The sequence below is a fragment of the Oncorhynchus clarkii genome, chromosome 25 (assembly GCF_045791955.1).
Source record: "Oncorhynchus clarkii lewisi isolate Uvic-CL-2024 chromosome 25, UVic_Ocla_1.0, whole genome shotgun sequence".
NCBI lineage: Eukaryota > Metazoa > Chordata > Actinopteri > Salmoniformes > Salmonidae > Oncorhynchus > Oncorhynchus clarkii.
The window spans coordinates 21,493,260-21,508,949 of NC_092171.1; the positions used below are offsets into that span (position 1 = coordinate 21,493,260).

At 41.7% G+C, this 15,690-nt stretch overlaps 1 protein-coding gene across 2 annotated transcripts in view; it reads left to right on the forward strand.

Annotated features, from left to right (window-relative positions):
• Positions 1-3,020: 3,020 nt before the first annotated feature.
• LOC139383348 (inositol-tetrakisphosphate 1-kinase-like) overlaps positions 3,021-15,690 on the forward strand; it is a 52,415-nt gene continuing 39,745 nt past the window's right edge. The window contains exons 1-3 of one of the 2 annotated variants that reach the window (XM_071127855.1): positions 3,021-3,241; positions 6,199-6,380; positions 12,328-12,352. In XM_071127855.1, coding sequence (XP_070983956.1) covers positions 6,286-6,380; positions 12,328-12,352 — 120 coding nt within the window. In that variant the 5' untranslated portion in view covers positions 3,021-3,241; positions 6,199-6,285. Of the gene's footprint in view, positions 3,242-5,511; positions 5,770-6,198; positions 6,381-12,327; positions 12,353-15,690 lie in introns of those variants that run through there. The other variant, XM_071127853.1, reaches the window with a different exon arrangement.

The window sequence follows — 15,690 nt, forward strand, 5'->3', positions numbered from 1 at the left end:
ACCTCAAATCGCTAGGGATATGGTTATAAGTATCAAGGTAAGGTGACTCTTGGTTAGAGGCATTTGATTTTGCAATCGCATATATTATTTTGGATTTGTGTGTCCATGAAAACTCACCCAGCATAACATAAAACACGAAATGTCCAACAGCTCAATCCAGGATTCTTATATGGCGCAATGTCAAGTTTAACTGATTAATGCTTAATATATGATAATGACAATGTACACTGCCATAAATGCAAGAACAGAAAAGTAATGTTTTATGTCACATGATTTTGGACAAACTCGTGAATTTTATTGAATATACAGTAGCTATGCCTCCTTAATGCAATGACATGTGGAAATATGCTGATTATTGTCAATGACTTAACAGCTGTAACAAATTGTCCAGTGTAGGAAATCCTCACTGGTTGGCCTACCCTAGTTTATAGAAAGACCTAATTGCCCCCTCGATTTGCTAGCTAGCCATCTCACCTTGAGTGATTGAAACAAAATAACAGTCAACTATGCTGGGATTATTCAAAACATTCCATCTAGTCAGCTAGCGATCATTCAAGGTTTAGCCTGGAAGCAGGCTTCGCTGTAATATTTATAGTAGTATTTGGATGTAACTAGCTATTTGAAAACGACATCTACTTACTTGCTAGTAGTAGTAGCTACTTACCTGGCGAGAGAAATGGTTTGCAAGACATTGCGAGTCTGCAACAGCCGATAGAACAAAGATTTTGCAGACTATTTGCACTGCAGCCAACTTGTGACTGCAACGTTGGACATGTTAAAATTGTATGACTTCACATCTAACTTAATTCCTCTGTACTGCACTGAATTGCAATGATACTCCCCTGTGTTTGTCTCATGATTATATACAAGCGGCTTCATTATTATTTTAAACAGGACAGTACCTAACCCAGATTCTTGTTGCATGTCTGGTTGACTTCATAGAAGTGGTCATCATGTAATAACAAAAAATGCTGGCCAGCAAGTACAGTAGGCCTACCTATGATGCAAATCCATCCATGACAGTGGGAGATTCTCAATTGGAAAATGTCTGTCCTCTCCTCGACTCTTTTGTCCTCCTCTACTCTGTCCGTGACCCGGAAACCGATAAGTGTTCTTCATACAGTATGTAGGGGTGCAAATTCGTTAAAAGGAGAACTTTCTGCTCTCCTCAATTGCCTTCTTCAGCCGAGGATACACGGGTGCTCTGTGTTTTAAAATCTAGCACACTCCCTTTGAATCAGATGTTGTTTTGTCAACAACAACAAAAACATGCACACATTTAAGATTATTGTATCTAGAAAATATCTTGCACAACTAGCTAAATTAATGTTTAGCACTTTACACATGTGTTTTGGGATTCCTCTGTAAACGTAATTTGCCTGATGATGTGCTAGTGGATAAGGAGAATCATCTAATTTACCTTTGACCTTTTTCAAAGGAGAGTACGAAGGAGAGTCCAGCAAAACCAACTGAGAATCTTCCAGTGTCAAGTCAGGAGGTAGATCTGCCTAATAAATCAGACTCCTAGAGGTAGGGGTGGATACAGGAGCATGGATTTTGTGGGGACGGTGGAGTGGAAAAAGGCTACAGAGACATGTGGGAACCACAGGAATTTCTGTTATGAGTGTGGGGACTTACTGCCTCTACCTAAGCTGCAGGAGATTCAGCTGTGAGGAAGAAGGCTTCAAAGAGAATGAGGAAAACAGAGGTTGAATTTGATGAAGATGGCGATAGAAAGGGAGATGGGGGGTGTGAAGAAGACTGGTGGCAAGTACAAACAGAGTGAGCAGTATGCCAGGTTGAGTCCTGGAGGTGAAATGGAAGTGAGTGAGAGTTATTTGAAGTGGAAGGTATGCCATCGACCTAGGGTAGGGACCAATAGGGTTAAATAATGGAATAGGGTGGTGGGTTTTAATGAGTGCATATTTTTTATTTTGTTGTTTACAGTATAATGGATTTATAGCCCAGTCTAGTTGATGGCGGTAATGCAACATAAATTGGATGAGTATAGCCGTTACCCACCTCTAGACTTCTTATTCAGCAAGGGTTAAGGTAATTAATGTCCACATGCTCACCTGAGATGTCTGTTGACAAAAGGAGGGCTCTGAAAAAGCATGAACCATGTTATGAGTGGTCAGACTTAGAAATTCTTGAATCACAGGTTTAATATGCATATTCCTCATATACAGACTTTGCAACAGTCTGAATCTCTTGAATGTTGTGAATTAAATTAATTCTTACATTTGTAAACACTCAAACCTATTGCTGACAACTTTGACTATACTTCATGCACCCACCGATCACAAATTAACTTGGGCCAACAATTGATAATGGCAAAGTCTGTGATCGTGATTTCTTTATTTGCATACAATGTACACTTTCTTGAGTTGTAAGCCATATCCAGGAACATTTTAAATCCTTTCGACAAAGGAAATTGTATCTAACCCGACCTGTAGATGCACTGCCCTCTAGTGCTTGACAGACAATCAGCTTCACCTTTGAAAAATGTTTTGCCAGCAGATGGCGCAATGGTAGTGCCAGAATACTAGGCTACTGTTCAAACTCACAAAAGACACACCCTCGTCAACTTACCCTCGCCTTATATCATTGGGGAATCCCTGTCGCCATCTTGGAGGGCGGTCCAAATAATTAGCCAAGCAAGGGAAGTTAGCAACGTAAGGCCCTCAGCCCTCGTTTTTAGTCGAGTTTGCGAGTGTACTCCATGTTTGCGACCCAAACACTTAAAAGACACACCATATCTCCACCGCCCTCAAATTAAGTGGACACTTCTGGTGACGTTTCATGACGTCTGTGACGAGTATACACTTGCAAGGCGCGGGAGGAAGAAATGTTTTTTAAATGGACCACCCTTGGCCGGAAATTCGTCACTCGTTCATCCCGCGATGATAGTGTTTTCAGCCACCGATAATTTATGGGTGCTTTGCTACTGTCAATTATGAATGCATGTCTACTTATATTAAATATATAATTATTAATATACGCCTACTGTATGAGAGCTAGCTAACTAACGTTAGCCTGCCTAGCTGGAACTTCTGAAGAAGGAAAATGTTTTATTTCTACAATTTCCAAAAAAGGACAACCAATAGCTACTTTCCTTACTGAGGAATTGGCAACACTGCCCGGAGTGACCATAATTTTACACTCGCAAAGCCGACTAAAAATGAGGGCTGAGGATGCAAACTTCCCTTGCTTGGCTAATAATTTGGACCACCCACCCAGGGTAAGTGGACGAGGGTGTGTCTTTTAAGTGTTTGACCGCACACTGGAAAAGATTAGCGTCATTGCAGGAACATTGACACTTCTGGTCTTCCAATTTTGCCTTGAAAAAAATTGTATGATACGAAATAAAAAATGTTGCATAGTGCATCATCTTCAAATAATGTTACAAAAAATGTAAACTAAAGAGAATTACAACTTTATATAAGATGCATAATATAAGGTTGCACACATTGATACATTTTTGGAGCTTAAGTAAATTAATGTAAATTAATTCTACAGAACCTATTGATGTAGCGTAAGAGTCAATATGCAGTTATTTATTGGATGACTGTGGTGTAAATGACTGTTGTGTAAATACCTATCAGCCCTACAAATGACATATTGGCTTATAGAGAAAAAACTATTCTATGTGCCGAAACCCACTCCAATTTACATATCTATTGCAATCCACACTGCCCTTTCCCACCTGGAAAAAGGGAACACCTACATGAGAATGCTATTAATTGACTACAGCTCAGCACTATAGTGCCCTCAAAGCTCATCAATTGTATTTTACCTAGGCAAGTCAGTTAAGAACAAATTCTTATTTTCAATGACGGCCTAGGAACAGTGGGTTAACTGCCTGTTCAGGGACAGAACGACCTTGTCAGCTCGGGGGTTTGAACTTGCCTAGGTTGCCTCTGGTTACTAGTCCAACGCTCTAACCACTAGGCTACTCTGCCACCCAAATAAGCTAAGGACCCTGGGATTAAACACCTCCCTCTGCAACTGGATCCTGGACGGGCTGACCCCAGGTGGTAAGGGTGGGTAACAACACATCTGCCATGCTGATCCACAACACAGGGGCCCCTCAGGGGTGCATGCTCAGTCCCCTCCTGTACTCGCTGTTCACTCATGACTGTACGGCCAAGCACAACACCATCATTAAGTTTGCCGATGACACAACAGTGATGAGACAGTCTATAGGGAGGAGGTCAGACACCTGGCAGTGTGGTGCCAGGACAACAACCTCTCCCTCAACGTGATCAAGACAAAGGAGATTATTGTGGACTACTGGAAAAAGAAGACTGAGCACGCCCACATTCTCATCTACTGAGCTGCAGTGGAGCAGGTTGAGAGCTTCAAGTTCCTTGGTGTCCACATCACCAACAAACTAACATGGTCCAAGCACACCAAGATAGTCATGAAGAGGGCACGACAACACCTATTCTCCCTCAGGATACTGAAAAGATTTGGCATGGGTCCTCAGATCCTCAAAAGGTTCTACAGCTGCACCATTGAGAGCATCCTGCCTGACTGGTTGCATCACTGCCTGGTATGGCAACTTCTCGGTCTCTGAAAGCAAGGCACTACAGAGGGTAGTACAAACGGCCCAGTACATCACTGGGGCCAAGCTTCCTGCCATCCAGGGCCCTCTATACCAGGCGGTGTCAGAGGAAGGCCCTAAAAGAAGGACCTATTGTCAGACTCCAGCCACCCTAGTCATAGACTGTTCTCTCTGCTACCGCACTGCAAGCGGTACCGGAGCGCCAAGTCTAGGTCCAAGAGGCTTCTAAACAGCTTCTACCCCCAAGCCATAAGACTCCTGCACATCTAATCAAATGGCTACCCAGACTATTTGCCACAATGCGAATCACTGTATTTGGAATACATATTGGCTTATAGAACAAAAACAGTTCTGGGTGCCGCAGTAAAAGTATTACAGGGAATACTCACTAGGGTCTGTAGCATGTATATATGGTGTCATTTCATGGGTCTCTCAATAATACCAATTGTTGCTGGCCTTTTACTCCTCCCATTCCGTGGTGGCCCATTCTATCTAGACGGCATGTCTCAACTTCCCCCAACACCTGCCTTTAAAGCTAGAATCCTTAGTTGCTACGTCTGTTTTTTTAAACTTGTATTTAATTTTTTGTATATTAATGATATACAGGTATCTGCCTAAATAAAAGAAACATCAACATAAAGTGTTTTAGGGCGTTGGGCCACCACGAGACAGAACAGCTTCAATGCACCTTAGCATAGATTATACACGTGTCTTGAACTCTATTGGAGAGATGAAACGCCATTCTTCCACTAGAAATTCCATCATCATAGTGTTGTGGAAAACGCTGTCCCAGGCGCCGCTCCAGAATCTCCCATACGTGTTGAAATGGGTCTGGTGACTGAGACGGCCATGACATATGGTTTACATCGTTTTCATGCTCATCAAGGCTATAAGGACACGATTGACAACCGATATATTATTTCAGAATTCATTAAAATTAGGGTAAAGTTTGGCTGTCGGTTTAAGCGTCAACGGTGTCTTTATAATCTCCCCAGCAAGCTAGCTAACGGTATGCAGAGTTGTTTAGGGCTACATAATGGAGCTCTATTCGAGAGCGTGAGTACGCAGTCAGGTAAAATCGGAGAAGAGATCTCCGTGCAGTGCTTGGTCACCACTTCAGCTTGAACAACCAGCCGAACGGAGAATGGACAGCTATCAGGCTAGCTAGCTAGGTGAAATTCAAAGAGGACATGTGCTAGCTGGTAGCTATACATTTTATTTAACTTTTTATGGATTTTTTTCCGAAAATCAGCTGTGTATTTGCTTCTCCTCGAGCTTTGTCATCAGCCTAGTGAATGTATTTAGAAACCACAGGCTAAGTAATGCCTTGCTTTATGTGGCGCATCTCTAGAAATTAACGTTAGGCTAGCTGCATTTCCGAAGAGACTATGAGGGGGGCTTTTGGTAACTGTTCGTTTAGGTAGCTAACAGTCATTTAAAATTCAGTTAAGTTTAGCTATGTAGACATTATTGTTATGGCTATAACTAATAGTTTGCTACTGCTAGCTGGAGACGTTGCAGCTTTGCGAGTCAACTTATTGGTTATGGCTAACTAGCTAAGTTAGTACGTCCTGTTTCCTCACATGGCCAGGCTAATACGAAATACAAAGTCATTTCTCCCTCCCCTCTAGGTTCGTGTGGGACGACAGTTTCCTGTTTTCGCCAGTGTCCAGGTTGATTCGACCATAACTTCTGGATTGTGAACACGCGAGGTGGAGATGCAGACTTTTTTGAAAGGCAGAAGAGTGGGTTACTGGCTCAGCGAGAAGAAGATGAAGAAGCTGAATTTTCAGGCCTTTGCTGATTTGTGCAGGTAGGCTACTGTATGTGCTGACAACAATGTAGCTACTGGTGGTTACATTTCAGTCTACTGTACAGTAGTTACAGTCCTGGAGGGATACAGCCAGCTATCTGGTGCGAGATACATTGTAGTAGCTAGTACTAGTAGTGGTGTAGCTATTTGTTACAAATATCCAGTCTTAAAAACATAGGTAATCACTTCTTTAAATGTGCCCAAATGGCGCTACTATTTTATTATGACCTCAAGAACCAAGTGTTGCATCCATATTTTCTTGTTTTAACTGATTATATTTTGGAGGAGTACACATTTTGAACATTAATTGAAGAGGATATTACATAAATTCAGTGTGAGCTCAATTTGCATATATCATGCAACAGTGTCTGCTGACCATTTTGGAGCACTGTTGGGCACAAGTGTTAGGCCAAGTGCATTTCTCAGTGTACTGCCTTTTTTTGTAGGAAACAATCACAGGGATTATAGTGACCTGAGCAGTCTCACAATTTGAGCAACTTGAGCCTGCTGTGAGGTTGCCCGTTAAGCAGGTTATAAACAATAAATAAAAACATTTGAAAATAATTTCATTAGTCAGTTTTTTTCTGGTTCTGTGTAAATAGCTACTTAGAATGTCCGGCTAAGTGATCATAATCTTCGGGCAATGAAAATCAATCAGATTTAGATTTTACTCTCCTGGGTTTAGTGTCGCATGCTATACTGATTTTAAAAAAAAATTTACACTAGCAAATTAAAAATGTTTCGGTACTATAATTTGTTACTTTCGGTAGTTCTGTCAAATGTGTCTCAAGGATCAAGTCAGTCTATCAGCGCAGCTGACTTATTATAGTGCGCACCGTTTCTTCTCCATTTACTCATTGCTAGCCTGCACTGGGAGTATGGGCTGCACCATGTTAACTTCTGTGCAGCATGAGTTGGGAGCTAACACACTTGAATAATGTGACATGGCATACAAAAGGTTCAAACTGTTCATTACTGTTCGCAAAACAATGTCCATAGAAGCTAAAACCTTTACAATGGAAGAAGATACCTTTTAGTTTCCAGCTTTGTAGGCTAACTTTATTTTCTAGCTGACAGCTAACGCTAACATCAATTCACTACCCTAGTACTTTGTGATAACTCCGTAACTCAAAATAAGCTGATTTCAAAGCTGATTGCCAACAACTTTATTCATTCACTTATTCAGTCTCTCTCACCCAAAGTTATGTATTGCCTCAGCCTGCATTGTGAATGATGTGATTACTGGTTAGAGACAAGGCGGCCGGTAGCCTAGTGGTTAGAGCGTTGGGCCAGTAACTGAAAGGTTGCTCGATCGAATCCCCGAGCTGACAAGGTAAAAATCTGTCGATCTGCCCCTGAACAAGGCAGTTAACCCACTGTTCCTCGGCCGTCATTGTAAATAAGAATTTGTTCTTAACTGACTTGCCTAGTTAAATAAAATACCCTTGGCTGATTAGAAGGATAAAGTTAGAAGCTAATGTTGAACGGAGCCTGACCTCGGCAGGAGCATTTAACTGAAATTTAAGCTAGCTATAATCAAACGATAAGTTCTCATAATACAAATACCTTTTTTTTTATAGATAGTAGTAAGACAGACAGTGGTGAGTCAGATACACAGAGAGAGGAAGTGTTGAAGCAAGCAGGGAGAGGTTAGTAGTACAGTGGTTCCCAAAGTTGGGGTAAATAAGTAGGGAAACAACATGTATTATTGAGTAGAACATGCAAGGTAGTGATGAAGAGTATGTTTATTTAATTTTTTATGCGGTTGTGGTGATATAGTGCCATCTGTTGGGAACTAGAAACAATTGCATAATAGGAACTATTACAAATGGATGATCCTTGAAAATAAATACTAATGCTTGAAAAAGTCATTAAAGTACTTGAATTTGACTTGACAGTGTACGAACCCTGAATGTATTTTCACCTCACAAGGGGGCTGATAAGCAACCCGATTGAGCCAGCCCAGATTATGACAATGTAATCCACCAAACATTTTTAATCTCTTCATAACACTCCAAACAAAATATTTCCTCTGGAGGATGGCTCAGGTGTACTACGTAGGCTATAGGGTGGGGAGGTGCTGTTATGGCTGGTGTGTGTAGGCCAGGGATGGGTTTGGATTAGTTGTAGGAACAATCAAATGTTCTGAGTCTTGCCTACTCTCTTGGAAAATATAGTTCAGGAAAGTGACAGGAACAACTTGTTTCATGTAGTAGTAGGTGGGGGGTTACCTCCTTGCTCTACTGTCTACTCCACAAATTGTTGGTTTGGAATGTGCGTGGTGGCGGTGGCCTAACATACTCACCCTTCACTGTTGCTGCTAGCTGTAGTTCATGTTGCGGGCAATGGCCTGGAGTATAATTTCAGTTTGACAAAGTGAAAATGTGTCTAGGAATTCCTGTCTGGTTTCATTTTCCCATCACACAATCACTTTTACCTCATATCTGATGACAGGTGAGCTATTCTGCTCAGTCTCTCCTAGTTCTTCTTTTGTAGTGGGTTTTCCCTGCAGTGTACTTCTTGGGAAAATATTAAAGGTCTTATTTGAAGAGGAAGAAGAAAGGTGAAACATCCTTGTTATCTACTTCTGCTCCTGTATTGTAAAAAACAATGTGTTGTCATTTGCACGCACACGGTGCAGGACACTGCAACTGTACTGCAACATTTCTGTGACATTGGAATTATAAAGTTAGCTCTCCAGTGTTGACGTTACCATTGGGTGTGTTACACATTAGGTGTAAGCTCCATGCTCACCCTCATGAGGGGAAATCAAATTGTGGTAGTTTTAGACATTAACAAGATTGGCTCAGTCTCCTAGTCACTAATTGCTGTATTTAATTGAAGTTATATACTAACCACGTTTATTTTCATATGCACCTAAAAGGTTTATGACACACAGTAATTAGTGTTAGATCAATGTCTGTTTTAGCCAGTAGAGTACGTCTGTCCCCAACATCTGCCTAGACTCTATTCAGCCCTCCTCACAAGAGTGCATCTGGGACACTGAGTGTTCCAAAATGGAGATGGTCGTGGAGAGTTGTCTGGGCCAGCTGGTTGTGGGGGAGATCCCTGCTGGTCAGAGATGAGGTGTGGTGACGTTGTTGGCGTTAAGGACTCCTGCTTTAATAATACCCATAAGCTGGCAGAACTGTTTACCTTTTATTAGGGAAATGAAATTACTGTCTGGACCCCCTGCCTCTGGACACAAGGGAAGCTCTGTCACTTCCTCCTGTCAGGACAGGATTAGGGGGATCTCTCACTCTGGATGCACACACAGGTGAACTGAATAAAGAGATGTTCTTCTTGGACTAGTGTTCCCCTGACCTCTCACCTTCCTGCCATCCTATTGGCTTGCTGGAGAATTTGTTGTGAACATGAACTTGTGTGTGTGCGCGTGAGCTTTTGTTTGACTTTGTTTAAATGTGTGATTTGTAGGGGAGAGAGTTAAAAGCCGACATCACCCTGCACTATCAACTACTTCCTCGTGTGTCAAGCCCAAACAAAAAGCTTGGTCTTGGCAACTCTGCTTGCCTTATTAATCTTCCCTCCTTTCCTTTCGTCGCATGGACCAGGCAACAATATAAGAGCTAGAATGAAACCAATGACCCCATTCACACACCATGAAACGGGCCAGCTGCAGTATTAAATATCCACATTGTTGTAAATCAGTGAATGGCTGCTCTACTGTTACCATGGGGCTGTGACCTGGGTGCAACTGTGTTCTTGTAAAGATTTGGCAAGTCATTGGTGTAGTAGGTTTTGTTGTTTTACCCCTGGGCTATTGGCCTATGTTTTGGAATTATTATTTTAGGTTATTTTATAAGGTTATTTTAGTTGGCCATTTTTTTTTTACCTACTATTGAGTGACATGAACCTCTGATGCTTTTAGTATTCTCATTCAATGCTCCATTTCAACTTCATAGAGAGAGGCCCCCACACTCGGAGAACCCAGTCTGAGGCCCGTCAGCACTATAATGTCACCAGCTCTGTGGAAGATGCCATGTCTCTTCCTGTTTGCGTTTGGACCTCGTGCTTTCATTATAGAGAAATATTTGATCTAGACAATAACTCCCATCGAACAAGTGGGTTTCTACATATCCCATTAACCTCTCTGCCTTGACAGATTTCTAGGAAAGCTGAACCACTTTTATTGAAACAAAGTGCCTAAGAACAGCCCTTAGCTCTGGTCTTCCAGGTCGGTTCAATCAAAAACATGACGTGCCTGCGGCGGTTGCCTACCGCTGGGCTATATGCATGGTCCAATATGTTCAAATCATATTTACCAATATGTTATTGGGCTAATTTCTGGAGGTGAAAATTATATTTTAGATGGTGTCAGCATCATGTTTCATTTGGGAGCAATATGTCCTTTTAAAAAAAGTCACCAGAACTGGGCTGGGCTTCTAACCCATTCCTTTTTCATAAACCATTATGTAATTTTTTTCCTGTTTTCTCCCCAATTTCGTGGTATCCAATTGGTAGTTAGTCTTGTCTCATCGCTGCAGCTTCCGTACTGACTTGGGAGAGGCAAAGGTCGAGAGCCGCGCTTCTTCCAAAACACAACCCAACCAAGCCGCATTGCTTCTTGCCACAATGCCTACGTAACCCGGAAGCCAGCCGCACCAATGTGTCAGAGGAAACACCGTAAACCTGGCGACCCCATGTCAGCTTGCACTGCGCACGGCCCACCACAGGAGTTGCTAGTGCGCGATGGGACAAGGACATCCCTGCCGGCCAAACTCTCCCCTAACCCGGACGATGCTGGGCCAATTTGTGCGCCTCCCGGTCGCGGCTGGCTGCGTCAGAGCCTGGACTTGAACCCAGAATCTCTAGTGGCACAGCTAGCACTGCGATGCAGTGCCTTAGACCATTGCGCCACTCGGGAGGCTACATAAAAATTATGCGGGGGGCACCACGGACACCCAAAACACTTACAAATATTTATATGTATAGGAAACACTGCGCATAGCCTAGTGTTCATGCTCTCACCCATGTTTGTATGTTCAGATTAGTTGGACTTGCATGTTCTCACTACTTGATGACCCCTAAGATCTTTGCATCACTCGTTTTTGATAAGTAAGGAAAACATCCGCTACTACTTCTGCTTGTTTGGGCAGACAGGTGGATTGGAAAGACTGTCAAGTCTTTTAGAGGAACATTGTGGTTTATTATGTTAGAACCGCTGGAAGTCTCTTGCACAAACGCCACTGAGTATTTCTCTCTTGTAGACTGTGCACGTTGCCTAGTAACCCACTTTTTATTTTATTTTTTATATATATATAGATTGTGCTTTGGGTATAAAAAAAAAATGTCCTTCGAAAGTGAAGACTGTCCCTGGACTCCCAGACTAAAGCAGATGGAGCTTATTTGGCCTTAACAGCGATATATTTATGAATTCCTATAACAAATTCATATTCTATTCTTGAATGTTATGCCACTGTGGTTTACATTCCCAGAATTAAGTTTTACCGTGTGTGTGCTAAATTGAAATAATAATGCCAAAGTCTGTTAGATTTAGTATTATCCACTACATGCATAAATGGAACAGTTGAGTAGCCCTATGCCATTGTCAGTATGTTTTGTGAGACAAACTCAGGACTCTTAAAGCCTTAAAGTGGTGGGGGGTGCATGCACTTTCTATCTTGGTTTCCTTGCTGACCATCTCTGCCCTTGATGTCCATAACCTTTTGATGGTGTGAGATTCCCCATGCTATTGGGAGCCACTACAGAATGCTAGAACATAAATTGGTGTGTGGTGACACAAGTGTCTTTTTATTCTGTTGTAATATGTAACACTGCAGGAGAAAGTGAATATGCTTTAATGTCTGCAGAGTTGTCCGGTTAATCTGTTGGCGTTTTTGCAGTGCTCGCTCTGTCCCACCTCCACGTTTTGATGTTTAAATAATGAGTGAATGTATTTTGATTTATTTTTTCTTATGTCTTTCAGGAAAAGAGGAATAGAAGTAGTCCAGGTAAGTTCAATAAGACTTATTAACCTAATTATTGGGTACACTTTTTTTCACACATTCGTGCCTTTTTTTTAAAATGGAGATTAAAAGCTTCTTGAACACGTGGTTTCAACACACTTGGAAAGTTTAGGGTTTATCCATAGTAGAATGCTGATGGAATAGATCTTTTTTTTTTTTTTTTATCATATTTTTTTTACACGCCATATAATTTGTCCCTGTTGCCTGACGAAGATCTGGTGTTTGTGCCCAGAGAATTTTGTGTTATGCTGGTGTGTACTGTATGAGGCAGAGAGGGCATGGTTCATATCGCAGGGGTGGGAGGGGACATTAATGCAGAATTCTACGTTTTTCACACAGGATAAAATATGCATAAACCTTTAGCTGCATTTTTGTTTTCTGCTCTGCATCAGACTCATATTGTGCTTCAGTTACATCTCCACTTCAGTGAGAATTCAGACAACGCTCTACTTTTTTCTCCGGTACATTTCTCAGTGTAACCTACTTTTTCTCTGGTAAAATCTACTATTAACTTAAAGCAAAATATTTTGGAAATGTAGCTGGCTACATTCTTTCTATGATAAACATTAGAAATATAATTCCGTGCTGAGTTTTTGCAAAGAAATGACTGGCTTTTTTATTGTAGGCTAAGCTCATTTACTTGTGGCTTCTTGCCAAATAGCGTTGTACTTCTCATGAGTCCCTACAGCTAATGAAAATGAAGCTGTTTTCTGCCGAATTTGTCGCAGTCATGTATTTTCTGTCAACAAAAAATGTAGTTGCAAGAGCCTGATCACTCCATTGAATAAAAAATACTTTGAATATAATACAATTTAAATGGTTTAAAACACCATTTTTTTTATGGTTTGCGTTCAAAATGCAGATTTCTGAACTCTAGCGTGACCCTTGGCGAGAAAGGAAGCACTGGGGGAAGAACAAGACTGATGAGCACAGTAAGCCACCCTCATCCACTTAGGCCAGGCTCCTGAATGGATATCAGACAGTGCAAGTATACAGTGCATTCGGAAAGTGTTCTGACCCCTTGACCTTTTCCACATTTTACGTTACAGCCTTATTCTAAGATTTATTAAATCGTTTTTTTTCTCAATCGACACACAATAGCCCGTAATGACAAAGCAAAAACAGGTTTTTAGACATTTTTGCTAATTTATAAAAAAACTTAAATATCACACATACAGTCGTGGCCAAAAGTTTTGAGAATGACACAAATATTAATTTCCACAAAGTTTGCTGCTTCAGTGTCTTTAGATATTTTTATCACATGTTACTATGGAATACTGAAGTATAATTACAAGCATTTCATAAGTGTCAAAAGCTTATATTGACAATTACATGAAGTTGATGCAAAGAGTCAATATTTGCAGTGTTGACCCTTCTTTTTCAAGACCTCATAACTTCTGGGCCACATCCTGACTGATGGCAGCCCATTCTTGCATAATCAATGCTTGGAGTTTGTCAGAATTTGTGGTGTTTTGTTTGTCCACCCACCTCTTGAGGATTGACCACGTTCTCAATGGGATTAAGGTCTGGGGAGTTTCCTGACCATGGACCCAAAATATCGATGTTTTGTTCCCCGAGCCACTTAGTTATCACTTCTTCCTTATGGTAAAGTGCTCCATCATGCTGGAAAATACATTGTTCGTCACCAAACTGGTCCTGGATGGTTGGGAGAAGTTGCTCTCGGAGGATGTGTTGGTACTCTTCTTTATTCATGGCTGTGTTCTTAGGCAAAATTGTGAGTGAGCCCACTGCCTTGGCTGAGAAGAAACCGGACACATGAATGGTCTCTGGATGCTTTACTGTTGGCATGACACAGGACTGATGGGAGCGCTCACCTTGTCTTCTCTGGACAAGCTTTTTTCCGGATGCCCCAAACAATCGGAAAGGGGATTCATCAGAGAAAATGACTACACCCCAGTTCCTCAGCAGTCCAATCCCTGTACCCTTTGCAGAATATCAGTCTGTCCCTGATGTTTTTCCTGGAGAGAAGTGGCTTATTTGCTGCCCTTCTTGACACCAGGCAATCCTCCAAAAGTCTTCACCTCACTGTGCGTGCAGATGCACTCACACCTGCCTGCTGCCATTCCTGAGCAAGCTCTGTACTGGTGGTGCCCCGATCCCACAGCTGAATCAACTTTAGGAGATGGTCCTGGCACTTTCTGGACTTTCTTGGGCGCCCTGAAGCTTTCTTCCCAACAATTGAACTGCTCTCCTTGAAGTTCTTGATGATTCTATAAATTGTTGATTTAGGTGCAATCTTACTGGCAGCAATATCCCTGCCTGTGAAGCCCTTTTTGTGACTTTGCAATTAATTGCAATTCATCTGATCACTCTTCATAACATTCTGGTGTATATGCAAATTGCCTGAGGCAGCAGACTTGGTGAAAATGTTATATTTGTGTCATTCTCAAAACCTTTGGCCACGACTGTACATACAGTGCCTTGCGAAAGTATTCGGCCCCCTTGAACTTTGCAACCTTTTGCCACATTTCAGGCTTCAAACATAAAGATATAAAACTGTATTTTTTTGTGAAGAATCAACAACAAGTGGGACACAATCATGAAGTGGAACGACATTTATTGGATATTTCAAACTTTTTTAACAAATCAAAAACTGAAAAATTTGGCGTGCAAAATTATTCAGCCCCCTTAAGTTAATACTTTGTAGCGCCACCTTTTGCTGCGATTACAGCTGTAAGTCGCTTGGGGTATGTCTATCAGTTTTGCACATCAAGAGACTGAATTTTTTTCCCATTCCTCCTTGCAAAACAGCTCGAGCTCAGTGAGGTTGGATGGAGAGCATTTGTGAACAGCAGTTTTCAGTTCTTTCCACAGATTCTCGATTGGATTCAGGTCTGGACTTTGACTTGGCCATTCTAACACCTGGATATGTTTATTTTTGAACCATTCCATTGTAGATTTTGCTTTATGTTTTGGATCATTGTCTTGTTGGAAGACAAATCTCCGTCCCAGTCTCAGGTCTTTTGCAGACTCCATCAGGTTTTCTTCCAGAATGGTCCTGTATTTGGCTCCATCCATCTTCCCATCAATTTGAACCATCTTCCCTGTCCCTGCTGAAGAAAAGCAGGCCCAAACCATGATGCTGCCACCACCATGTTTGACAGTGGGGATGGTGTGTTCAGCTGTGTTGCTTTTACGCCAAACATAACATTTTGCATTGTTGCCAAAAAGTTCCATTTTGGTTTCATCTGACCAGAGCACCTTCTTCCACATGTTTGGTGTGTCTCCCAGGTGGCTTGTGGCAAACTTTAAACGACACTTTTTATGGACATCTTTAAGAAATGGCTTTCTTCTTGCCACTC